The 27384-nt window shown below is 46.2% G+C and overlaps 1 protein-coding gene across 18 annotated transcripts in view; it reads left to right on the top strand.

Annotated features, from left to right (window-relative positions):
• TENM4 (teneurin transmembrane protein 4) overlaps positions 1–27384 on the top strand; it is a 625655-nt gene that overhangs the window by 256365 nt on the left and 341906 nt on the right. For all 18 annotated transcript variants that reach the window (XM_077926940.1, XM_028725942.2, XM_077926946.1 and 15 more), the window contains one exon: positions 20249–20537. In XM_077926940.1, coding sequence (XP_077783066.1) covers positions 20315–20537 — 223 coding nt within the window. In that variant the 5' untranslated portion in view covers positions 20249–20314. The remainder of the gene's footprint in view (positions 1–20248; positions 20538–27384) is intronic.

Below are 27384 nucleotides of genomic sequence, written 5' to 3'. Positions count from 1 at the left end.
CTCAAAGTGGCCAACAATCTCCTTTCCCTTCCTCCCCCACAACAAACACTCTGTGAGGTGAGTGGGGCTGAGAGACTTCAGAGAAGTGTGACTAGCCCAGGGTCACCCAGCAGCTGCATGTGGAGGAGTGGGGAAGCGAACCCGGTTCACCAGATTACGAGTCTACCGCTCTTAACCACTACACCACACTGGCTCCAGAAGTGCCCCCAACATACACACCTGCTCCTTCGGAGGAAGTGAGCCCCATTCATTTTTTTTTTCATTTTTTTTATTGTGTTTTCAAATACAGAGTCAAAAGTATAAAGTACATGAAGAAAGAAGAAAGAAGCAAAAAGAAAAAGGAAAAAATCCAACTTTCAGAAACATTTTTACATTACTAACCGGACTTCCCCACGTCTCCCTCACCCTGCGTTCCTTTCAATAAACATATCAGCAAATTATTACCTTGTTTCATACCTTACTTGTATCTTTCAAATATTATACTTCCAAATTTAAAATACCTTCTGTCAATAACTTGTACCTTAAAATAAACATAATATAACTTTAAATTTCAACCTTTTCTTACGTTTTTTATCTTAATTTCCTGCTCACCAAATCTAATTGCTGAAGCTAAAATTTCCAAATCATGCAACTTCTTAACATTCATACAACTTATAATGTTTTTGTAAATAGTCCTTAAATTTTTTCCAGTCCTCTTCCATTGTTTCTTCTCCCAAGTCTCGGATTCTGTTAGTCATTTCAGCCAGTTCCATATAGTCCATCAATTGCGTCTGCCACTCTTCCAGTGTGGGAAGATCTTGTATCTTCCAGTATTTTGCAATAAGTATTCTTGCTGCTGTAGTTGCGTACATAAAAAAAATTCTATCCTTCTTTGACACCTTTTGGTCAACAATACCCAGGAGGAAGGCCTCTGGTTTCTTAGGGAAGGTGTACTTAAACACCTTTTTTAGCTCATTATAGATCATTTCCCAGAAGGCCTTCACTTTTGGGCAAGTCCACCAGAGGTGAAAGAATGTCCCTTCAGCCCCCTTACATTTCCAACATTTATTATCGGACAGATGATATATTTTTGCAAGTTTGACTGGGGTCATGTACCACCCATATATCATTTTCATAATATTTTCCTTCAAGGCATTGCATGCCATGAATTTCATTCCAGTGGTCCATAACTTTTCCCAGTCTTCAAACATAATGTTGTGCCCAATATCCTGAGCCCATTTTATCATGGCTGATTTAACTGTCTCATCCTGAGTGTTCCATTTAAGCAACAAGTTATACACCTTAGGTTCTAACAGTTCTGTCTCTAGTTTCGATTTTTCCACCTGGAATCCTACTTTCTTGTCCAACTTAAAAAGCTCTTGAACTTGAGCATAAAGAAACCAATCTTGCACCCTATTCTTTAATTTTTCAAAGCTCTGCAGCCTCCAGTTATCTCCAATTTTTCCTACTATTTCCCAATATTTCGGCCAGCCGGCCTCCATATTGGGTCTTTTTCGAACCTTGGCCTCCACTGGTGATAGCCACCTCGGGGTCTTACTTTCTAATAAGTCTTTATATTTTGTCCAGACCCTGAATATTGCTTTCCTGACAATATGGTTTTTGAACATTTTATGAATCTTTACCTTGTTGTACCACAAGTATGCATGCCATCCGAAAGCATTATTAAACCCTTCCAGATCTAGGACATCAGTGTTCTCAAGAAGTAACCAATCTTTCATCCAGCAGAAAGCTGCAGCTTCATAATATAACCTTAAATCCGGCAGGGCAAACCCCTCTCTTTCTTTTGCGTCAGTTAGTATTTTATATTTTATTTGGGGCTTTTTGCCCTGCCAGACAAACCTAGAAATATCCTTCTGCCATTTTCCAAAACATTCCACTCTGTCCACGATCTGTAGGGTTTGAAACAAAAATAAGGAAGTGAGCCCCATTCAGAGCTGGGCACACCCACCTCACCCAGCCTAGGGAGCAAGTCCCTCCATCTTTTCTGGGTTGAGCTTCAGTTTATTTGCTCTCGTCCAGTCCATTATGAAGGCAAGACATCAGTCCATCAATCCACTGCCACACCTGCAGATGCAAAGGAGAAGTAGAAATCAGGATATTGCCGACAATGTACCCCGAAACTCTGGATGACCCCTCTTAATGGTTTCATCAGATGTTGAACAGCCAGGGAGTATGAAACTGAGTCCTGCAGAACCCCACACTCCACGGGGCCAAACAATACAGGCAGTGACCATTTTAGGCACATCTGATACATGCACAACTGTGCATGTGCAGATCATGCCGAACCAGGAAGTGATCCAGAAACATCACCAAAAGGGGCGGGGCAGGGCTTTTGCAGGGTTTTCCCAGGGCATTTCAAATATACACAATTTCACTTAAATGTGCGGTGCCTTGGAACTTAAATGGGGAGCTGCCTGTATCCCCCAAGAACCATCCTCTGGAAGTGTCGCCTTATAGCTCAGTTGGTTAGAGTGCAGTACTGATAACACCAAGGCTGCAGGTTCAATCCCCGCATGGGACGGCTGCATATTCCTGCATTGCAGGGGGTCAGACCAGATGATCTTCAGGGTCCCTTCCGACTCTACAACTCTACAATTCTCTATGATTCTAAGTATAATCAGAAATGTGGCAAAGCGGTCTCACCTCTCCGCAGCTCAGACAGACGCTTCATAACGATATCTCACCATGTCTCCAACCAGGCCTAAACCCGGGCCAAAATGAATCTAGAAAATCAGTTTCCTCCAAGAGAGCTTGGATCAGGCCTGCAACTCCCTCCCTGCTCAAGCCGGCTGAGGCTGATGGGAGTTGTAGTCCCAGACTTCTGGAAAGCTCCAAGCAAACAAAGACTGCCTTAAACCAATACAGCTACCCTTCAAGTTGATGCGAGGGGGTCCCATGGAAGCTGTACAAAAGGGGAGCAAACTTCTAAACCAGTCGCTGGCTGGTGGGAATGCAACTCCTGTTGACCGGGAGGGGTTCTTATGTCAGGGCAAAACCTATTCCCAAACTTCCCCATTGTTTGAGTTGGAGGGCCTCCATTGTGTTCCGCCTTATTTGCTACTTCGGTGATCAGAGGATTTGTTTGTTTAGCTTTCGAGTCAAACCCAATCTTTGTGTTCCTCCCACAGTTCCAGTTTCCAAGCTACAGTTTTCAGCCCTTCCACACTCTGCAACCCTCTCTCCCCAGCCACCGCCACCCCTGAACTTTCTGGGTTTTAGATTCCCAGAAGTTTCTGCCTATATCTGTTTTAATCAGCAAGGTGGTCAGGAGGCCATTAGATATGATTGAGATCAGCTTTGCTTTCACCTTCATGTATCTGCATATCTCTTTCTTTAATCTTTCCTCCTCCTTTTGCTTGCCCAGAGTGTAATTATCCAGCCTTCGTTATGGTAGTTACTGTGTGTCTTCGGTATCTCACTGTATCTGCCCTGACTGCAGCTAACAATGCAAATTCCTGAAGCTCGCAGAAAGATAAAAGAACAGGGGAAAGTCTTGCCAGTACCTCAAAAGACTAATAACGAATAACTCAAAAAACTAACCACACGGGTGGCACTGTGGGTTAAACCACAGAGCCTAGGACTTACCGATCAGAAGGTCGGCGGTTCGAATCCCCACGACGGGGTGAGCTCCCATTGCTCGGTCCCTGCTCCTGCCAACCTAGCAGTTTGAAAGCACGTCAAAGTGCAAGTAGATAAATAGGTACCGCTCTGGCGGGAAGGTAAATTGTGTTTCCGTGCGCTGCTCTGGTTCGCCAGAAGCGGCTTAGTCATGCTGGCCACATGACCTGGAAGCTGTATGCCGGCTCCCTCGGCCAATAAAGCGAGATGAGCGCCGCAGCCCCAGAGTCGGTCACGACTAGACCTAATGGTCAGGGGTCCCTTTACGTTTTTATAATCCTTATACACCAGGCAGGGCGTCCCTTTTCACCCCAAGTAGCACATTACCTCACAGGCAACTTTTGGGGTGCCACATGGGCAGGGGGAAAGTGGTTGGAGCCACAGGTGTGACTCTTACCTTTGAACAGTAGGCTACATTCCAGCCATAGAGGCCAGAGGTTTCTCTGTATAGAATCAAAGAATCAGAACCAGTGTGATATGCAAGATGGGATGAGCTCCCATTGCTTTTCCCCCAGTTCCTGCCAACCTAGCAGTTTATTAGATAAATAGGTACCGCTGCTGCAAGAAGGTTAATGGCGTTTCCATTCGCTCTGGCACTCATCACGGTCCTCTCTGCACCAGAAGCGGTTTAGTCCTGCTGGCCACATGACCCAGAAGAGCTGTCTACGGACAAACGCTGGCTCCCTTGGCCTGAAAGCAGAGATGAGCACTGCACTCCATAGTTGACTTTGATGAGACTTAACCGTCCAGGGGTCCTTTTACCTTTACTGATATGCAAGAAGTGGCCAGAGAAGAATATTTGCAGAAGGAAATGAACCATCTCTGGCAAGGCTGAACTGTTCTTCCAGTGGCTCATCTTAGTTAATCAGCAAGAGTTCAATGTTGTTGGTCTGAAGTCCTTTCGGCACTGATAGAGTACACAATGTTTCTAGTCTGTAATTCCTGGTTGATTTAGGCTAGAAGGGATGAGGGGGCAGGATTCAGTTCACTCCACATTTAAAGACAAATCTTATCTGTTTGGAACTTTCCAAAACAGCATGTGAATTGAAACACAACTGCCCTTCAAAATCTGCGCTGCTCTGAATTTTGCGTTTCAGTTGTCTAGCCACGTAATGTGTGGGAAAGTGTGTTTACAAGAGTGTCATGTGCATGAATTGCATATATTGGTGAAAATAACATTATGATTAGGGAGTTTCCTTGCAAAAATTAGGTAAAAATGCATTAAGATATGTCTATTTTATAAATTCACACCCAAATGCTGATGAACTTTCATGGGGAATTTTTGAAGGAAATAAATCACTAACTGACGTGAAAATGTGGAGAACCAAATTCAAGATTGGAAGAATGAAACAGAAATTGATACTTTCACACATCTCTAGCAGCTAGTAAATGCAACCCCCCCCCCCAAAAAAAAAAACAACACCACCATTTGATTGGATGAGATCGGACAAAGGAAGAGCTGCGGTGGTTTGTCTTTCCTTGCTTGAGGTTTTTTTTGGGGGGGGCGGGGGTTGCCTTCATGACTACAAGGAAGATAAAACACACAGAGAATGAACTATAAATAGTCTAGCCAGCAAAAGGCAAGAGAACTTGCATCATTAATGAATATGCGCTGGAAACATTCCGCTGGAGCAGAACTTAAAACATTTGCTTACATCAAAGTAGAGAACGATCAAAAGCTACAAGCTTCCCTGAAGGCTTTCATACAAAACCCCCAAAAAGGGGAAAAGAAAAGAAAGCCAGAGAGAGAGAGAGAGAGAGAGAGAGAGAGAGAGAAAGAAATTGGCTCTGCCTCTGTTATACTAGATGTATTGTATAAATGAAAATTAGTGTAAACAGACTGGAGATAACAATATATTAAATGTGTGCGATTTATATAGCTTGGAGGAAGACGATAATTGCAAAAGCCACAGGAGAGATGTATCTCCACACTTAAGTTGATTTCATCTTTTCAGTATTTATAAAGGGAGGATGGGGTGGAGAGGGCGGGGAGGAACCCGGAGACAGAATGGTGAGCTGCTGTTAAAATATCGGCTGCTTGAACGGTGTCTGCAACTAGAGAGGACGCTTGGCCCCTTGGGAACGGCTCTGGGACCCCAAACAGATGGGAGGCCTTACCGGTTATGTGCTTTCTAGAAATGGTGTAGAGATTGAGTGACTTAACATCCTTTCTTGTTTCCCCCTGAGGAGCAACGATCGGACACACGCTAAAATGCACACACACGGTCTTCAAACAAAAACATCTTGGAGGTCCCAGGCCACAGAGAGGTTAGGCTGGCCTCAACCAAAGCCAGGGCTTTTTCGGCTGTGGCTCCAATCTGGTGGAACGCTCTGTCACAAGAGACCAGGGCCATGTGGGATTTGACATCTTTCCACAGGGCCTGCAAGACAGAGCTGTTCCACCAAGGCGCAGCCTGACCCCCTCCTTTGGTAATCCTCACAGAACTCTAGCCCAATGGATGCCATTAATTTGATTTGAATTAGTTTTATAATGAAATGATTTTTAGAATGTGTATCATTTTATTGTTGTTAGCCGCTCTGAGGCCGGCTTCGGCTGGGGAGGGCGGGATATAAATAAATTATTATTATTATTATAATTATAATTATTTAAGGCACATTTCTGAGAACATCAAGCAGAGAAAGTTTCGCTGAGAGCGAATCACAATTTCACCTCAAGGAGGAAAGGGGCCTTGGAAATGTGACAGCAGGGGTGGAGGAAGGGGGTGCGGTGGGTGCGGGTCGCCGCGGGTGTCACCACTGAGGAGGGTGACAAAATGGCGGGCGGCTCTCACCGCAGGGCCTGCAGCGCATCAAAGCCACACATCTATCCTGGGAGACACGTGGTGGCTTGGGCGCGCACAGGCTCTGCTCTGCCCTGCCCAGACGGTCCGCCTGCTGCCTCCCCTCAGCTGTAGGGCGGCTGAGTGGGAGGAGGCAGGCAGACTCCAAAGACCCCACGATGTGCCCCACCCTCGCCTGAACCCCTAGGGCAGGCTCACCCCACCTCTGGGAGCGCTGCCCCAGGCGCCCAATCAGGTCCCTCCGCCTCTGTGTGACAGTGACTGCAGTCGGAAATGTCAGAGCCTTGTCCAGCTGCCCTCGCAGGGCAGAAGGCCACACAGAATTTACCACTGTTTTTTAGTGGGGGACCTCTCTCTCTCTCTCTCTCTCTCTCTCTCTCTCTCTCTCTCTTCCTCCCTCTCTCTTGTGTTCTAGTGGGGAGAAAGGACCATCAACATGATATAATGGGATGGGCTATTTCAGGGGTGGGGAACTGGATCTGAATGGCAGGCTGGATCCTTATCCGTATCCTGGACCACCTCTTTTGGTATGCCCTGTGGAGGACCTTAAGGTCCACAAGTGACAACACTTTGGAGGTCCCGAGCCTCAAGGAGGTTAGATTGGTTTCAACTAGGGCCAGGGCCTTTTCAGTACTGGCCCCAACTTGGTGGAACACTCTGTCACAAGAGACTAGGGCCCTGCGGGACCTGCAAGACAGAGCTGTTCCGCCTGGCCTTTGGTTTGGACTCAGTCTGACCCTTATGTTTCCCTCCCCTTATGGTCTTGATTTATTGGCTATTTTAAAATGAGGCTGCATTTTAAACTGTATTTTAACCTGTATTTTGAATTTGTTTTCCCCCCTTTCCCCCTATTATGTTTTTACTGTGATTTTATTGGTGTTAGCTGCCCTGAGCCCGGCTCTGGCCAGGGAGGGTGGGGTATAAATACAATTTATTATTATTATTATTATTATTATTATTATTATTATTATCCCTCACACACACCCATGGGCCAAGTTTAATAGGTGGGCGGGGTTGCCCACACATCAATCACCTCACTGCATCATGATGTCACATGGCCCACCCACTTTGAAATCAAATGCATAGCTTGCAAAGGACTTTAGAAGACCTTGTGGGTTACTTTGTAAGGGGTCCCTTAAGACCCGGCAACCAGCGGAGGGATAGGTATTGCAGAGCCCATTAAAAAGCCCTCCACAAGCTGATTGCCCAGACTTGTCAAGTGCTTTGCAAGGAGCTGTGCAGCCTGCAGACCCCCTTCCTCTGTACCGGGACTTTATCTGCCCCACACCTGGTGCCATATATGACATGAGGTGTAGGGCAGGGGGGCCTACAGGCCAGAGCTTCCCAAGTAACCATTGTGTGCAGCACTAACGGATAGCTGGCCAACTCTTTGGCCAACTCTGCGTAATGTAATTAGACAGGCCTTGGTGGATTGAGCGGGCAAGACCAATAGGGGATCCAATGGTCAAGAAGGTGGTCTCTATATGTGCTGCAGAGGGAAGTGAGGGGCATATGCAGATCGTCCACCTGGGAAGGTAGCCAGTCTAGGAAAAGGAAAACTCTGGTCCTAAATCTCCAATACCTTGCGGAGTATCTTTGGGAGAAGAAAAGGCTCTATTATTATTTATTGAATTTATATACTGCCCTATAGCTGGGGGTCTCAGGGTGGTTCACAGAATACATGTTGTTGTTGTTTAGTCGTTTAGTCGTGTCTGACCTTTCGTGACCCCATGGACCATGAACATGCCAGGCACTCCTGTCTTCCACTGCCTCCCACAGTTTGGTCAGACTCATGTTTGTAGCTTCAAGAACACTGTCCAACCATCTCGTCCTCTGTCGTCTCCTTCTCCTTGTGCCCTCCATCTTTCCCAACATCAGGGTCTTTTCCAGGGAGTCTTCTCTTCTCATGAGGTGGCCAAAGTATCGGAGCCTCAGCTTCAGGATCTGTCCTTCCAGTGAGCACCCAGGGCTGATTTCCTTAAGAATGGATAGGTTTGATCTTCTTGCAGTCCATGGGACTCTCAAGAGTCTCCTCCAGCACATAATTCAAAAGCATCTATTCTTCAGTGATATGGTCCAGCTCTCACACAGAATACATAGATCTACATAGATCTGGAATGGAGTCCCTAAGATGGTTGCATTTCACCTTGTACGCCTCCTTCCTGCAACTCCTGCAGCCAAGCTGGTGCCAAACGTTTTCTCCCCTTTCCTTTGGACCACATCAGCGAGGCTGAGAGCAGGGTCTTGTCATCTAGGCATCCCAAGACCTCCATACACACTGCCCTGTCATGTGCCCCAGGGAAGTCACTTCAGTGCTGCTAATGCAGCGGTTTGACTTCACCCCCGAGGGCACACTCCATTGTCTCGAGACAGACAGATGTCAACAACAACCCAGATCCTGATTGTCAGCTGATTATTTGGATGCAACTCACAACATACGACATGGATCAACTTAGGCTTATTTGACAACTTAAAAGAGGGTTATACCCGGGGACTTTGGCCTCCAAAGTGGATGTTCTGCCGCTGAACTATTGCCCAAGTTTTCTTCCTTCACTTTCTGCCCACCATCACAAAGCAAAGGGGTTTTTGTGAGTCCTTAAATACACAAATAAAAAATTGGGGGGGGGGGTAGGAGGGAGGGAGATCTGTGCCAGTTTGTAATGACATTGCAGCTCTCTGCAGGCATGCAAGAGATCAAGAGATGCTTTTTAAAATGTTAACATGATTGTAAAAAGGAAGGAAGGAAGGAAGGAAGGAAAGGAGGGAGGAAGCAATCTCCAGAGGGGAGCTGTGAAATGTTTTGATTTGACAATGCCATGAGATTCTAATTTTTTTCTTCTGCAAGAACCAGGGTAGACAGCTTGCAAGCCTTTTAATCCCAAGAATGGTTTCTTTCTTAAATACTGTTCAATAATGCTCATGTTTGGCTGATTTCCAGAGCTTTGTGTAATAGCCCAAAAGCAGTGCTTACTGGTGCAATCCACAACATTTCCTTGCCCTGGACTCACTCCATACACCTCGTGTTTCCTCATCTACAGTGTATTTCTAGACAAATGTTGCCTTTCATTGTACCATATGATGGGGATGATGCAAATGTCTGAACGCACCTGGCCACCTGCAGCGAGGGGAAAAGTAATCTACAGGCGACCAGGCAAGGGGAACTTTACAAACTTTACACACTTTTTAAAAAATTATTATTAAAGATTTTCTTGTTTAACAGAAGTATGTGTAATGTTTCTCATATTTTTTCCATGTAAAATTTTTACAAATCCGTTTCATTTGTTGAGACATTAGGGAGAAGATGGGTGAGGGTGGGGGTGGGGGTGGGGTCAGATGGCGATGTTTCTATTTTGCTTAATGTATGTAGGGTTTGGTGTCAGTGCTGCTTGTGCAGGTACTCTGCTGTTCACTTGTGATCCTTTGGTGGTGAGAGAGGTTGGGGTTGGCCTAGGGTGTGGTTGTTCATTTGTGATTGGCTGTGGTGATCTTTGTTTTCGTGTGTGAGTGGGGTGGGTGGGTGTTCTGGATCAGGTTAGCCATATTGATTTGTATGCTGTTGGTGAATTATTGTCATTGTCTTGTTGGGCTGTGTATGTGATAAAGGGGAGCCATACCAGGGTAAAAGCATCTTCTTCTGTTTGTCCCCGTGTCAGTTTCAGTTCATTGGTTAATTTTTCTAGTAGGGCTGTTTCCCATACTATTTGGTATTGGCTACACACTTTAAAAGGGACACGGGTGGCGCTGTGGGTTAAACCACAGAGCCTAGGACTTGCCGATCAGAAGGTCGGCGGTTCGAATCCCCGCGACGGGGTGAGCTCCTGTTGCTCGGTCCCTGCTCCTGCCAACCTAGCAGTTTGAAAGCACATCAAGTGCAAGTAGATAAATAGGTACCGCTCCGGCGGGAAGGTAAACGGTGTTTCCGTGCGCTGCTCTGGTTTGCCAGAAGCGGCTTAGTCATGCTGGCCATATGACCCGGAAGCTGTACGCCGGCTCCCTCGGCCAATAAAGCAAGATGAGTGCCACAACCCCAGAGTCGGTCACGACTGGACCTAATGGTCAGGGGTCCCTTTACCTTTACCTTTACACACTTTAAAAATCTGCAAATGGCTTAGGCCTGGTCTACAATTTAATTGAATAAGGTAGTGGAATTGGCCATGCCGCTCTGTCAGGAGGCTACAATTTTTGAATATCCTCTTCTGTAAAAGCCCCTTTACCACAAATGCCAACCCAATTTCAACCATCTTGGGCCCCACAATCAGCAGGTGAGGCCTTGTTGATGGTGCCCACTTGGGGATGCCCAGTTGGCATTGACCCATGACAGGACTGGAATGCCCTGGGCTGTGTCTGAGAGACTTTTGAGCATTAGGTGGCTGAAATACACTGAAAGGCCCCATGCAATGCTTCTGAAGTCCATCAAAAGTGGCAGCACATCTTGCGTAGGAACTACCGACGATCAGCTGATCATCAGCGTTCAGAAACCCCAAGTACCAGGCTTCTGAAGCGCTGGTGATCAGCTAATTGTTAAGGCTTCAAAGGACAACATAAGTCTCTTTTGCAAGTCCCATCCAAAGAGCCTTGCACATCACTTCAAAGTTCCGAGGACCAACTGATGGCCAGGGCTTCAAAGTGCAAGCTTGCAAGTAGGTGCTTTGAAGTCCCGGCAATCAGCTGATCCATCAGCACTTCAAAGCACCTTGCAAAAAAAAAAGCCCTGTGCTGTGCCTTGAAGTCCTACCAGCCAGCTGGTTGCATAGCTGTCAACTTACAGATTTGAAAATAAGGGACCAGCAGCCTCAAAAATAAGGGATCAGCAGCCAAAATAAGGGATTTTCCAAGCACAGGTATGTTCAACTTCTGAGTCCCTCCAAGCCAAAGACAGAAAGCCCAGCCAGCAGCCAAACAAAACCTCAAGCGGTGGTTCCCACAGCGCAGCAACCCGGCAAAGGGGATGCAGCAAGGAAAACCACCGTCACCTCTCTGCTGGGAAGCGCTGAGCAAAGGCGAGTCCTCAGGCAACGCGGCCGATTTGATCGGCGCAAGGCATGCAAGCTCCACCCCCCCAGTCGTTCTTAGACTCCTTATTGGGTGAGCAACGCAGTCAAGCAACACAGTTGGAGCTGGCAGGGAGTTGGCTGGCAGGGAGGGAGGGAGGAAGAGGAGCTGCTTCCTTTGAAACCCAGGAAATTTAAGGGACATCATCAATAAGGGACAGCAGCAGGACACCGCGCTGGGATAAGGGACTTTCCCACCAAATAAGGGACGGTTGACAGCTATGGCTGGTTGTTGAGGCTTCAAGGTGCCACACCACCCAACTTCATTGTGACATGCAATGATTGACAGGTGTGCAGCCCTGCCCAGCTTTCAAATTTGGCCCACAGGCCGGGGGGGGGGGGAGAGAAGGGTCTGGCCCACCAACCGGATCCTATTCTTCATGCCTGTATACATTTTTTTTTGTGTACACCAAAAAGGACAGAAAGAAATCAATTATCTGTAAGGTGTTAAGGAGCCCCAGATTCAGAATAAGATTTCAGATATAGGCACAGCAGGTTGCAGGAGAGCCTTAAAACGCAGAACAAAACCAACAACCTCTGACTTCTTCAACCTCTGATACAAAGCCCTTCCTGGACTTTTCAAACAGATCCCGAAGCTTTGTTTTTTTTAAAAAAAAACTGCAAATGAGTCGAAACGAGCAGCAGGTGTTGCTTAGGGATTAGGAAGTGAGGTAACCTGCCCTAAGGCAAGACTTTGCAGCTCTGTGGGACATTCCTGGTGAAATGTATTGTTCAAAAAATCACAATAATTTAAGGTAAGGAAACAGAGCAGCCTCATTCTGTAGCTTCGCCTGCTAAGCACTAAAACCCTCTTTCCCCACCCCTGAGGCAGAGTCGTGCGATCAAAAACCAAGATGGGTTTGCGTTGCTTTTACAAACTTGATACTTCAAATCCACACCTCCTTGTTCCCTTAATTCCACTGCCTTCCATCTTTCCGGAAAGTCAAGAGATGTTCACAAGGCGCATTTGGTGTCGTGATCGCGGCGGCTGGGATATAACTTATCTCTACCCGGAAGTTGGCAATAGAGGTGGGTAAGCTTGTGGAGGGGTTATCTTTCATATGCCAAAGCTTGAGCTATAACCTTTCGCGATTTAAAAGATGTCTCCCTTGACTGACTGCTTTCTAGCTCTGGCAGAAAACAAAGGAGGGAATGCGAGACCATGAGCTGAACTTAAAAAGCAGGCCTGGAATGTTTTAGTAGCTGTCTCAGCACTGTTTAAAAGGAGGAGGATGGGCTTTTTAGCTCAGAGGTGGCCAAAACGAAGCCCTCCAGATGTTGCTAGACTGTAGACATCTTCAAGCTGCTGTTTTATCATGGGTGTATTCTGCAGCATGTCACTGGTGCATTAACAGTGCATTTGTGCTGGGTTTATCTTCGTCTTTGGCGATCCCTCGTAGCCTAGTAAGATTGTCCTCCATAAACACGGTTTTAACAGTGAGTTCATAAGTGACCATGGAGGCCAATTCTGGATCCACACGTCCTTCTGGATCCACACGTCCAATGTCCTGGGGACATTGGTTTCTGGGCGGGTATTGATCATGGTGAGGGTTTGCCAAGCATGCCTTCCTCTTAGCATGTTTCTCCCTTCCGTCCTGAGTTTGAGTGTCTTCAAAGCCCATGACACCTTTGGTAAAGGCTGCTCTCCAGTTGGAGCGCTCGCAGGCAAGTGTTTCCCAGTTGTCGGTGTTTACATTTTTTTAAGATGTGCCTTGAGAGAGTCTTTAAACCTCTTTTGTTGACCACCAGCATTACGCTTTCCATTTTCAAGTTGGGAATAGAGTAGTTGCTTTGGAAGACGATAATCAGGCATCCGCACAACATGACCAGTCCAACGAAGTTGATGTTGAAGAATCATCGCTGAAGAATCATACTGGATTTATACAGGACCATCCATCCATCATCCCGTTCTGTCAGCTGTTCTGCAATGTTCCCCCAAAGAAGGACATAAATGTATGTTTGTTTATTACCTGCCCTTCACCCTAAGGCCCCAGGGCAGGTTACCGCATTTAGAACAATATTAAAAACAATTTCAAACAAGGTTGCTGCTTTTAGCCCACAAGCGATAATGTAATTTGTTCTGCTTCCCCTCCATTTGCTTGATGTTTGTATTGAAGTGAATGGGGTGAAATAACATAGTGGCATTGCAATGCACATAATTAATTCAATAAATTACATGTGTTACAACATTTCACCACCGGGGGCAGCGAAAGCGAGTAACATTGGTTTTGGCGGAATTGCAGTGGAACAGAAACAGGGCTGCATGTGGCAGGTGCAGGGCAGAAAGGAAAATTCTTAGGCTCTCTAATTCACCCTGTTTTTCTCTGTATATTTTTCCCCATCTCTGCCCCTGCAGCTATTATATATGTAAGGCAAAAGTGTGGCCGCCGGCAGCCTAATTGAAAGTTAAGCTTTGGACACAGCAGGGGCTATGCTCATTAATCAATTGCTCTTGTCTTACTGTGCACTCTGATTATCCCTCTCCAGGAGAAGGTCTAAAAATAAGGCCCATAGAAAATCGAAAATCAATCTGTGGCCCATGCTTCTCTTCATATGTATAACTTGCATGGTAATAAACTTCGGTTTGAAGTTTAGCCCTGCTGAGTTTTTTAAAAAATCAGTATTTGTCTCTTTCTGTGCCGAGAGATCAGAGATTTTCTTAGGCGGCGTTCTTTTTCGTGCATTGTTCTATACCGGGTGTTGAAGGAAAGATTTGCTTAAAAACAACAACACGTTATCAAGGAAATTGGTCTTTGCAGTCCAGGATTAGGTCTTCAGTAAATAGCCAATTTGTCTAGAAGTAGCCTAAGGCATAGCCTTAGTCTGTGAGCACTTTGGGCTCTTTTGCGTAAATGTTTGCAATGTGTGTAATCCAGGACTGCAAATAACATGCTTAAGAACTTCACATTCTGTCAAAGGCGGTAATACCCACAGGCATCAATAATTTGGCTTCCCTGGATCTTTCTGGTTCTTTTCCCAGTCTTTGGCCCAAGAAAGGCCATGCACAGAGGTTGTGCATCAACAATTGACCCCCTATGGGTCACAGAAAGAGTTCTCAGCATCTGTTGTCCCCTACTCTCTCTGTACTGATAGTTTAACTCAGCCAATGGCTAGGGAGAGTTCACAAAGTACCAGCGTGTGCTTATGTCACATCCTATATATTGTTGTTGTTGTTTAGTCGTTTAGTCGTGTCTGACTCTTCGTGACCCCATGGACCAGAGCACGCCAGGCACTCCTGTCTTCCACTGCCTCCCGCACTTTGGTCAAACTCATGCTGGTAGCTTCGAGAACACTATCCAACCATCTCGTCCTCTGTCGTCCCCTTTTTGTGCCCTCCATCTTTCCCAACATCAGGGTCTTCTCCAGGGAGTCTTCTCTTCTCATGAGGTGGCCAAAGTATTGGAGCTTCAGCTTCAGGATCTGTCCTTCCAGTGAGCACTCAGGGCTGATTTCCTTCAGAATGAATAGGTTTGATCTTCTTGCAGCCCATGGGACTCTCAAGAGTCTCCTCCAGCACCATAATTCAAAAGCATCAATTCTTCTGCGATCAGCCTTCTTTATGGTCCAGCTCTCACTTCCATACATCACTACTGGGAAAACCATAGCTTTAACTATACTATCCTATATATCCTATATATACATCCTATATATCATACCCTATTGTAGTGGCTCCTAGAAGCTGTCAGCAAGCAACAGCAGCCACATCCCAGGCTGGCTAAACCAGGTGAGGATAGCCGATGGGTCTCAAACCCTGCATGTGAAGACAGGCTCTGGTGGATTGAGCAGAGAACAGGATGCTGGAGTAGATTGGCCATTGTCTTGATCCTGCAGGCTATTCTTACGTTCTCCTCTTGCATACGAAACTGCTTTCTACTGAGATTAGCTCACTATTGTCCACCTGCAACTCTTGAAACTCTTGAATAAGGTCTTCTCCACTGCTGCCAGCTGAAATCCTTAAAGAGCAAGCAGGGATCTAAGTTCTCTGACTGCCTACATTGCAACTGCTAAAACACCTCCCCTAGCCGTGCATGAATTTATGAAGCATTCCTACAGCATTAACTCGGTCCTTCTGTGTTTAAAAATGTTGCAATTTTCCAAAGTCCTGTCCAGGGATATCTGCAGAGCTATTTTGCTCACGGGGGGCTCAGTGTTATAATAAATCTGCTAAGCCAACTGTACATTCCTTGGGTTTCTGTGAAGAGTGCCCAGCTTACTGGGGATATTGCCTATTCAGCTGCTGACGAAAGTGTCTTCTCAGCGTGCTGGCTCGTGACATCCCAATGTCCACCTCTTCCCCTCCACCCCTTTTGCATAAGAACACAAGAAGGTGCCATTGGCAAAGGTGGACCCTCTCCCAAGCACCCATCCAATGTACTTTGGAGGGTGATGAGACACAGAGAAGAGTCTCATTGAGCAAATTCAACATGTGGATGACTTCTTTATAGGTTCCCAGCTGTTTAGGCCAGAGATGAGGAGCCTGTGACCCCCAGATATTGCTGGACTACAGCTCCCATCATCCCTGACCATTGGCCATGCTGTTTGGGAGCCCCAACAACATCTAGAGGGCTGCAGGTTTAGGGCTTTCAATGTAAGAACTGGGCACAGAAACAAACTGGAAGCGGAATATGCTAAATGTTCAGTATACCTGAAGGAGCGTCTCCACCCCCATCGTTCAGCCCACAAACTGAGGTCCAGCTCCAAGGGCCTTCTGGCGGTTCCCTCCCTGCGAGAAGTGAGGTTGCAGGGAACCAGGCAGAGGGCCTTCTCGGTGGTGGCGCCCGCCCTGTGGAAAACCCTCCCAGCAGATGTCAAGGAAATAAACAACTATGCGACTTTCAGAAGACATCTGAAGGCAGCCCTGTTTAGGGAAGTTTTTAATGTTTGATGTTTTATCGTGTTTTTAATATTCTGTTGGGAGCCACCCAGAGGGCTGGGGAAACCCAGCCAGATGGGCGGGGTATAAATAATAAATAATTATAATTATAATTATAATTATATTCATGTACACCACGTTGAGCTCCTTGGAGAAAATGCACAGATGATATATATATCTGTATAAACAACCCAACCCCACCCCACTAAAATTCAGATTCAAAACCCAGCACTTTGAATTCAGCCCAGAAACTAATTGATGTTTTATTGTGTTTTTAATATTCTGTTGGGAGCCACCCAGAGTGGCTGGGGAAACCCAGCCAGATGGGTGGGGTATGAATAAATTATTATCATTATCATTATCATTTATTAAATAGGTGTGATGTGGTCTGAAAGAGAGTCCCATCAGAATTCTAGCTACACTTCTCGAATCATAAGTGCAGAACCTGATTTTGTCCCTGTTTGCAGAGAACATATGCTGACATTTCTGAACACTTTGCACAGGCAGCCCCATGTCGCCGGCATGAAACTAAACGCTGGAGGCTGCTATGTTAGGGCAAAGGGGGCACTGCACCCATCAACCTTCATCTCCCACCTGCCTGCCAAATTCCTGACAACCAGCCCAGGCATGTGGCAAAACTGCATGTGGTAGAAGCCCCCTCCTGTGCCTTAGAGTTGCCCTTGTAGAACTCAGCAGGGAGGAAGAGGATGGGGACAAAACTAGAACCAGATGGCTCTGCCGACCGTTGTTTCTGGTGCCAACCACTGTCACACTCCCTGCCAGGGGCATAGCGCCATTTGCCAGCACCTGGGGCGGGCGCTGAGCATGCTCACCTAACTCTCGCCACCGACACCGCAGGGACAGGACACAAATGGCGGAGGGCATCTTCCATGATCCCCAACCCTCACTGCTGGAGCCAGGTAGGGCTGGCACAACGAGGATCTCTGTAGGGGCACCAGGTTTGTGCCCCATGCTTCTGGGGCAACGGCTTCCCTGGCACCCCTACGCTACTGCTCCCTGCCTCCCCTTACCATAGCTAATAGTCCCCAGCTACCACTGGAAGCAAACCAATCTGTTGTTGTTGTTGTTTAGTCATTTAGTCGTGTCCGACTCTTTGTGACCCCATGGACCAGAGCACGCCAGGCACTCCTGTCTTCCACTGCCTCCCGCAGTTTGGTCAAACTTAGGCTGGTAGCTTCGAGAACACTGTCCAAACATCTCATCCTCTGTCGTCCCCTTCTCCTTGTGCCCTCCATCTTTCCCAACATCAGGGTCTTTTCCAGGGAGTCTTCTCTTCTCATGAGGTGGCCAAAGTATTGGAGCCTCAGCTTCAGGATCTGTCCTTCCAGTGAGCACTCAGGGCTGATTTCTTTCAGAATGGATAGGTTTGATCTTCTTGCAGTCCATGGGACTCTTAAGAGTCTCCTCCAGCACCATAATTCAAAAGCATCAATTCTTCGGCGATCAGACCAAATCAGGTGTAAAGGTTGCCACCTGACTTTTTGCAGGGCTGATAAGGCAAGCGAAGCCATGGGCTGATGACATCATGCCACATACTGAGTTTCCCTAGACATCTGGGAGGGGGCTGTGGCGTTTGCTCTCCTAGGTGTGTGACATCATACTGGGTTCATAAGGAAAGGGTTGACTAATTGTAAAATGACTAACCAGTGGGAACCCAAGGGGCAGAGTTAACTGTGTATAATGTTTAAGCACAGAGGGTTTTTTGGAGGAGTTAGAGTGGTTGAGAAGACAGTCTGGAGTTAGAGGAGAGAGGGAAGATAAGTCTGTGGGTTGGACTAGTCTGCTGTGAGAGAGTGAGAGAATTTGTTAAGAGGAGTCAGTCAAACAGTTGAGATAATCAGTCAGAAGGTATTAGGAAGGTATAGGCTGGTAAAGAAACTAAAGTTAAGATACTGTACTTGGCTGTAACTAATTAGATAATTGTTCATTATCAATTTAAAATATATTTAGTGAAACTGGGAATATAAAAAAATAGTGGAATTGATATCCAATCTGTAAGACAGAAGGAAAGAGAACAAATTACCTAGTGAGCTAATTGAATTTCTTAGTGATGTATGGTAAAAAAACAACTGTGTCAGGTTCTGCGGCAGTTTCAGCCTCACAAATCAGAAGAACTTCTGTAATTGACATGGATCAATCACTAGATATGAGAGAATTAATTTTAAGTTTGAAGAAAGATATCCAAGATTTAAAAAATAATGTAAATGAAAAGGCAAAAGCAACAGAAGAAAAACTTATTTCAATGGGAGTTAAAATAGAGGAAAATGTGAAAATAGCAGCTGAGTTATCAACTCAGGTCAACAATTTAGTACAAAAAAACTCAGAACTGACGAAAATAGTGCTAGACCTTAAAGGTAAAACACAGAACCTAGAGGAAGCTCAGAAAAAAATTACAAAATGAAAATAGAGAGTTGAAAAGGGAATGTGATAAGATAAGGAAAGAAACAGCAGATCTGAAAGCACAGCAGGATTTAACTTTGGACTCTATTGCGATGTTGCAAATGCAGAGAAGGGAGAATACACTAAGATTCAGAGGACTTACAGAGGACGCAGAGGAAATAATTGAGAAAAAAATCTCAAAAGAGCTAGCAGCTTGGTTAGACCTAGATGAAGCAGAAGTAAAATGACTAACCAATGGGAACCCAAGGGGCAGAGTTAACTGTGTATAAGGTTTAAGCACAGAGGGTTTTTTTGAAGGAGTTAGAGTTAGGGTGGTTGATAAGACAGTCTGGAGTTAGAAGAGACAGAGAAGATAAGTCTGTGGGTTGGGCTAGTCTGGTGTGAGAGAGGGAGAGAATTTGTTAAGAGAAGTTAGAGTTAGAGTGGTTGAGAAGACAGTCTGGAGTTAGATGAGAGAGGGAAGATAAGTCTGTGGGTTGGGCTAGTCTGGTGTGAGAGAATTTGTTAAGAGGAGTCAGTCAAACAGTTGAGATAATCAGTCAGAAGGTATTAGGAAGGTATAGGCTGGTAAAGAAACTAAAGTTAAGATACTGACAGGAGTATTATCTGAGAAACTATAAACTTGATAATGTTTGTAAAAGAAACTTGTTGGGGTTTTTGTTCACTTTTAACAACTGTCTGGACTCAGTGTTTTACCAGAGAGTAACGGGTTGGTGGCAGCGGGGAAGCGAGCGCAGTGGTGGCACAGGGATCAATAGACCATTAAACGTCCGGGGACCCTGTGTGATCGCCACAGGGGCGATTGTGGGGACCAACTACTAGACACAGATATTTTTTAATGTCTAGTCCCAGATTTGGGTTTGTTAACGTCTTTTCCTGACGTTTATGTGGAATGTTGCTTTGGAACCCAATGAGAGGATGGCGAGGCAACAGATTATTGGATTCTATATAATCCATGAAGCGACGTGTTCCAGATCAGAAACTTTAGGTTTTCCAACACGTTTTTTATGAGGGAAAATTTTTCATATAACTCATTTGGTAGGAATGCTCTCCATTTCCTGGTAGGTTTTTATGCTTTCCTTTGTTGCTGCTTCACTTATTACACAGTCACTAATGGAAATTGCAGAGATCGGCTTTGTAGATGCTGGCATGACACATGGGTTTTCGTGCCATGGGGAAATCTTCCTATAGAGCAGGCCTTGTGGAAGCAGCCGTTGGAGGGGGAATTCGCTCCTGTGCTCGAAAGTCAGGTGCTTTGACCGTAAACTTGAAAATGACCAAGCCAAATGCCACTTTCATGAGCTCTAGTGGTGTGCCCTGCCAAAAAAAGGGTTTGAAATATTAATTCCAAAATAACAAGGTAGCAGATAGGAGCACGCTTGATTTGTTTATCGGGAGCATATACTATAAAAAAATGGACCAGTAGTCCTACTTAATAGCTTACACAGAACACACTGTAAAAGATGGTTGGTTTTCCCTTCCAGAACATTCTGATCTGATTGCCTCACGGACGCCGTTTCTTTGATGTTGAAGACAGAGACGAGAGGGCCATGGATGTGAAAGAAAGGAAGCCGTATCGTTCTCTGACCAGGCGCCGGGATGCAGAGCGCCGCTACACCAGCTCGTCCGCAGAGAGCGAGGACAGCAAGATACCGCAGAAGTCGTACAGCTCCAGCGAGACTCTGAAGGCTTACGACCAGGACTCCAGGCTGACGTACGGCAACCGGGTGAAAGAAATGGTGCACCAGGAAGTGGACGAGTACTGCCGAACAGGTACGGTTCTTGCACCCTGGCCTCCTTGAAGTTGGGTGGTTGGAGAGGGCGCTCAAAGTTTTCCCCATCTATTCCTGAACATTCCTGGACTGCCTTTCCACCCAAAGGAGCCCAGGGTGGTAAAATTCCAAAATGTGAAAACCTAAAATTTAACATAAAATGGGGAAAAAAGCATATTTATAACCTTGAAACACCATCCAAAAACATTTGGAACGGTAGTTTCCAATTGGTGGTCCACGGACCCCAAGGGGTCTGCATGACCCACCCAGGGGGCACATGGCACTGTCCCAAATTGGGACATTCCATTTGGGGGGGGGGCGTGCTCTCGTGCGAGATCGCAGTTCCCCAAAATGCTCACTTTTTAGTCACCATGATCTCACGGTAGGTCACACACACGGCACTGGGACATGTCAGAGGGTATGGTGGCAAGGACGTGGGTGGTGCTGTGGTCTAAACCACTGAGCCTCTTGGGCTTGCCGATCAGATGGTTGGCAATTCGAATCCCTGCAATGGGGTGAGCTCTTGTTTCTCTGTCCCTGCTCCTGCCAATCTAGCAGTTCGAAAGCACACCAGTGCAAGTAGATAAATAGGTACCACTGTGGTGGGAAGGTAAACGGCATTTCCGTGCGCTCTGGTTTCCATCACGGTGTCCCGTTGCGCCAGAAGTGGTTTAGTCCTGCTGGCCACATGACCCAGAAAGCGGTCTGTGGACAAACCCTGGCTCTCTTGGTCTGAAAGCGAGATGAGCGCCACAACCCCAGAGTCGCCTTTGACTGGACTTAACCGTCCAGGAGTCCTTTACCTTTTACCTTTATGGTGGCACCATTCACATAACAAAAACTACCAGAGAGATATCAACCTTTTCAAAAGTCAGGGTTCTGCTTTTGGGGGGGGGAACAGGGGGTCCGCAGAACTTAACTCATTGGGAACCACTGATTTAGAACATCTAGAAACATCTAAAAGCAATGGCATTGGGCTGTGATTCTTGCACTGGAGGTTAGGCAAAATGAGACTGCGTATACGTGAAGCAGCGTCTCCACCCCCATCGTTCTGCCCAGACACTGAGGTCCAGCGCCGAGGGCCTCTGGTGGTTCCCTCACTGTGAGAAGCAAAGCTACAGGGAACCAAGCAGAGGGCCTTCTTGGTAGTGGCACCCGCCCTGTGGAACACCCTCCCATCAGATGTCAAGGAAATAAACTAGTATCTGACTTTTAGAAGACATCTGAAGGCAGCCCTGTTCAGGGAAGTTTTTAATGTGTGACATTTTAATGTATTTTTAATCTTTGATGGAAGCTGCCCAGAGTGGCTGGGGAAACCCAGCCAGATGGGCAGGCTGCAAATAATAAATTATTATTATTATTATTATTATTATTATTATTATTATTATTATTATTGAAGAAGGAATTATTTGGCTGAGGAAGTTAGGGATGTGAGAGAACACTGACTAAAAAGGGAAACAGGAGCAGGAATTGCCACTTATAACCATCCCATATCTGGAGCAGAAATCAGTTCAGTAAACCAGCAGAGGCCTTTCCTCCAAACAGATCTCCCTGGGGCCAAGAATCCTGACACCAAGTTAGCTTCAAATGATAAGAGGGGGAAACCTTGCTGAGCTGATCCCGCAGGTAAACTTCAAGGGCGGTGCAGCTTTCTCTGTTTCATTAGCCCCTCTCCATCCTCTTGCAGCTGCGAGGTGGTGAAATGGGATGGCTGCTTCTCTTGCAAGGAGGCCCAGTGGTGTTATCCGGATTAATTTATCATAGGCTCACTCCTTGTTCTCTCGACCGGCTCTGCAGAATTGGCAGAGCGGCTATCCCCAAGCCTGTCAATGCTGTCAGGAAGCTTAATCTGTCTTAGGTAATTAAAAAAGGTGTGAAGTTCACCCTCAGCTCCTGTTCTCATGCTAGACTACTTGTTTCAAATAATGGCTGGGGGGGGGGGTTGTGTGGTTGCGGGGAGAGTTGCACCAGCCTTTCCTCTACAACCGCTCCGTGCAATTATTAGCGCGTTCTTTGGGCCTGGCACTCCCTGCAACTTCACCTCTACCTATGGGGAAGTTGATATCAGTGGTGCATAGAAAGAGCATAGAGAAAAGGCGTTTCTCTTTTTCTAATAGTCAACTTTAACTGAAGGTTTTCCACAAAAGATACAAAGAAATCATGCCAATTTAAAACAGGAAAACAGAAAAAGGGATGAAGAAAAGAAAGAAAAGGAGATTACAAAGTCCTCTATCAAAATTAACTACAGTGGTGCCTCGCAAGACGAAAATAATCCGTTCCGCGAGTCTCTTCGTCTAGCGGTTTTTTCGTCTTGCGAAGCAACCCTATTAGCGGCTTAGCGGCTATTAAAGGCGTAGTGGCTTAGCAGCTAAAAGGCTATTAGCGGCTTAGTGGCTTAGAAAAGGGGGGGGCAAAAAAATCGCAAGACTCGCAAGACGTTTTCGTCTTGCGAAGCAAGCCCATAGGGGAAATTGTCTTGCGAAGCAACTCAAAAACGGAAAACCCTTTCGTCTAGCGGGTTTTTCGTCTTGCGAGGCATTCGTCTTGCGGGGCACCACTGTACAGTAATACCTCGGGTTACAGCCGCTTCAGGTTGCATTTTTTCGAGTTGCAGACTGCCAAAACCCGGAAGTACCGGAATGGGTTACTTCCGGGTTTCGGCGGTCGTGCATGCGCAGAAGCACTAAATAGTACTTGCAGATATCCAATGGATTCATGGCAGGGAAAAGAAATTTAAACTTTGGAACCCACTCCCACAGGAGACTGTGATGGTCATGAACCGAGATGACTTTAAAAGCAGATTGGACAAATTCATGAAGGAAGAGGGCTATCAATGGCTACTAGCCATGGGGGGTGGCTATGTTCTGCCTCCACAATTGGAGGCAGCAATGCTTCTGAATACCGGTTGCTGGAAACCACCGGAGTGGGGAGAGTTGCTCTTGTTCTCGGATCCTGTTTGGAAATTTCCCACAGGTGCTGTGAGAGCAGGATGCTGGGCTGGAATGGGCCATTGTCCTGGTCCTGCAGGCTCTTCTTGTGGTGTAGTGGTTAAGAGCGGTAGAGTCGTAATCTGGTGAACTGGGTTCGCTTCCCCGCTCCTCCACATGCAGCTGCTGGGTGACCTTGGGCTAGTCACACTTCTCTGAGGTCTCTCAGCCCCACTCACCTCACAGAGGGTTTGTTGTGGGGGAGGAAGGGAAAGGAGAATGTTAGCCGCTTTGAGACTCCTTAGGGTAGTGATAAAGCGGGATATCAAATCCAAACTACTCCTCCTCCTCTTCTTCTTAGCTAAGCAAATGCTTCCCTGTAAGGAACAAAAACAACACAGACACACACACACACACACACACACACACACACAGAATCGCCAGGTTGCTTGTGCTGAGTGGAGCACCCCGGTGCCACCTGTGTTATTGCAAGAGTCCTTCCCTGCTGGGAGCAGGCTTGTGGCGAGGCAGCTCTTCCACAGGTGTGACCTACATAATAACACACCACAAAAGAGTGTAAAAATCATAGCTATTTTTCAAACGGAGGAGTTGAAGGGAGCCGTCGGTTTAAAGGTGGAGCAGCCTGAGCTTGGAAACACGGAGCTACCAGCAAAAGAACGTTTCTGCCTTGCATTTTCTCTTCCCTCTCCATAGCATGGAGCTCAGTGCAAATCATTGCTGTGCATCCTCTCTCCCTCCCTCCCCTCCATTTCACTGGTGATGGGGAGGAGAAATAATAATAATAATAATAATAATAATAATAATAATAATAATAATAATAAAGAATTTATATACCGCCCTTTATCAAAAGATCCCAGGGCGATGTACATCATCAAAACACATTATAGAACATCAATGATGAAAACATAGTATAAACATAGTAAAAAGCGTACTGACAGCCTAATAGTAAAATAATCATCATAGTAAAGTGTCTTCACCCCCACACTTTTACAGGCCATAAATTATTCAATAGTCATAGGCCTGAGTAAAGAAGAATGCTTTTGCCTGGTGCAAAAAGCACATTACAGCAGCACCAGGACAAGAGCTGAAGTTAGCCAGAGCAACCTCAAGTGGCCAATAGGATAGTAGCCAAAATGGAGCCACAGTCTATGTCTCCAACTACAAACCTGCCCTCAATACCTTGCTGAGACAACTGAAATCTCCTGCCTCTGCTGCAGGGCTGTTGTCCATGGTCCTGAACTAGTTCTGCAGTCCCTGTCCAAGGTCCTGAACCTAGATGGGCCTTAAACTCAGCTTACGCAGACTCTCTCTATGGAAGAACTTCCCCTCTATCCTCTTAGCTAGGGGTCAGCCAACTTTTTCAGCCGTGGGCCGGTCCACCATCCCTCAGACCATGTGGTAGGCCAGACTATATTTTTCGGGGGGGGGGGATGAACGAATCCCTATGCCCCACAAATAACCCAGAGATGCATTTTAAATAAAAGCACACATTCTACTCATGTAAAAACACCAGGCAGGCCCCACAAATAACCCAGAGATGCATTTTAAATAAAAGGACACATTCTACTCATGTCAAAACACGTTGACCATCCATGGGCCAGATTGAGAAGGCAATTGGGCCGGATCCGGCCCACGGGCCTTAGGTTGCCTACCCCTGCTCTTAGCTGTTCTGCGCCTAAATAGCTGGAGCTATCTCAAGTGGCTGATAGGATGGTAGCCCAAATGGAGCCAGTGAGATACAGGAACAGGGTATCCACATGCTTGGGGAGTGGGAAGGGTATCAGAAATTTCTTGTTAGAGAAAATAAACTGCACCCCACACAAAAGTCCTAACTGAGACCAGGTGTATGAACATAACTGCAACCAGTGCTTTTTTTCTAGAGAGACGCAGGGGTACGCATACCCCTAAACATTTTGTGAATCTTTGTACTTTTGTCCATTTACTGTCTTTATTTTTCCTGATCCGAACTATAAAATGGTGATTTTCTTGAGTCAAAATGAGAGTACCCCTAAACATTTTTAAAGGGGGGGAGCACTGACTGCACCCCGTCCCCTAATGAACCTGCCCAGGTAATAAGATCCTCACTGAAAGTCCTTCGGTGGGTCTCTTTGCTATAATGTGCCTCACCTGCACAGGGCTCTGCTATCATTTGTGTGCCAAGTTGTGACCTTTTCATTCCTCCAGACTTTATGGTGTTCTTTAACTTTCTGTGGATCATTTGATCGCCCTTCTAAGAAGTTTCCATTGCTTGTCTTTTCCTTTTCCTCTGTACGGTTCTTTTATTTTCTTTAAATAGTTGTGTAAACTTAACAAAGGCAGGGATCATACACCGAGAAGCGGTATAGGGAGGGCTCATATTTGAAATTCCTGGATTGTATGGGGTTGAACTAGATGGCGTTTGGGGTCCCTTCCAACTCTACAGTTTGATAATTAATAATAATAATAATAATAATAATTTATTATTTATACCCCGCCCATCTGGCTGGGTTTCCCCAGCCCTCTGGGCAGCTTCCAACAGACTATTAAAATACAATAATCTATTAAACATTAAAAGCTTCCCTAAACAGGGCCGCCTTCAGATGTCTTCTAAAAGTCTGGTAGTTGGTATCTGTTACTTTGTTATTTGATTGTTTAAAAAAAATCTCAATAAATATTTTATAAAAAATAAAAATAAAAGTCTGGTAGTTGTTTTCCTCTTTGACATCTGGTGGGAGGGTGTTCCGCAGGGCGGGTGCCACTACCAAGAAGGCCCTCTGCCTGGTTCCCTGTAACTTGGCTTCTCGCAGTGAGGGAACTTCAGATTCTATGAGCATTGCAGTAAAATCGCAAGCAGTGAGATCCACAGCAGTCTGCTAGGAAGAAGGGGTCTTGTACAATCCTTGGGTGCATATTGTTATACATGGTGTGTACCTTTTACTGCCTTTAATGTATTTTTTAATTGTTGTGACCCACCTGGAACCTAAGAGTCAAGGACGGGTTATAAAATACAGTGGTACCTCAGGTTAAGTACTTAATGGGTTCCGGAAGTCTGTACTTAACCTGAAGCATTCTTAACCTGAAGCGGACTTTCCCATTGAAAGTAATGGAAAGTGGATTGATCTGTTCCAGACGATGAAAAAACACCCCCTAAAACAGCAATTTAACATGAATTTTCCTGTTTCACGAGACCATTGATCCATAAAATGAAGACAATAATCGATGTACTGTACTATAAAATAGACAGTATTTTAGATGGGAAAAAAATAAAATTTATTTCCAAACTCACTGTTCGGAGGGGGCTCAGGGTCCTCTTCCACAATCACAATCGGCTTGGCTCCCTGCATTCGTGGAGGCCTCTGCAGGCACCATGGATGCCAGGGCTTGGCTCCCGACATCCGCAGAGCCGCTCTAGGCACCACAGATGCGGGGGCTAGGCTCCCGGCATTTGCGGAGCCCTGCAGGCACTGCGGATGTCGGGGCTAGGCTCCCGGCATTTGCAAAGCCCTGCAGGCACCGCAGATGTCGGGGCTAGGCTCCCGCCATTCGCGGAGCCGCTCTAGGCACTGCAGATGTTGGGGCTTGGTTCCCGGCGTTCGTGGAGGCCTCAGAGAGCTCCGTAGGCCCCACCAATGTCTGGGTTTGCCTCCAGGCAGCGGCGAGGCCTCCGAGAGCTTGGACAACTTACTTCCGGGTTACAATCATTCGTAACCCAAAAAAACGTAAGTTGAAGCGTTCGTAACCCGAGGTAGCACTGTAATGCTATTACTAAGAGCAACAGCAATAATCCCCAACCTAAATGACAGGATCGTCCTGGCAGTATTTGGGATTAATGAGCTGGAACAAAAGATTAAGAATAGAAGATTTCTGGGTACCCTCTTGCACCCTTGCAATTCTGTTTGACAAAAATAAATAAAGGAGGCA

This window comes from Podarcis muralis, chromosome 4, assembly GCF_964188315.1.
Source record: "Podarcis muralis chromosome 4, rPodMur119.hap1.1, whole genome shotgun sequence".
Taxonomy (NCBI): domain Eukaryota; kingdom Metazoa; phylum Chordata; class Lepidosauria; order Squamata; family Lacertidae; genus Podarcis; species Podarcis muralis.
This window is presented reverse-complemented; position numbering and strand designations above follow the sequence as displayed.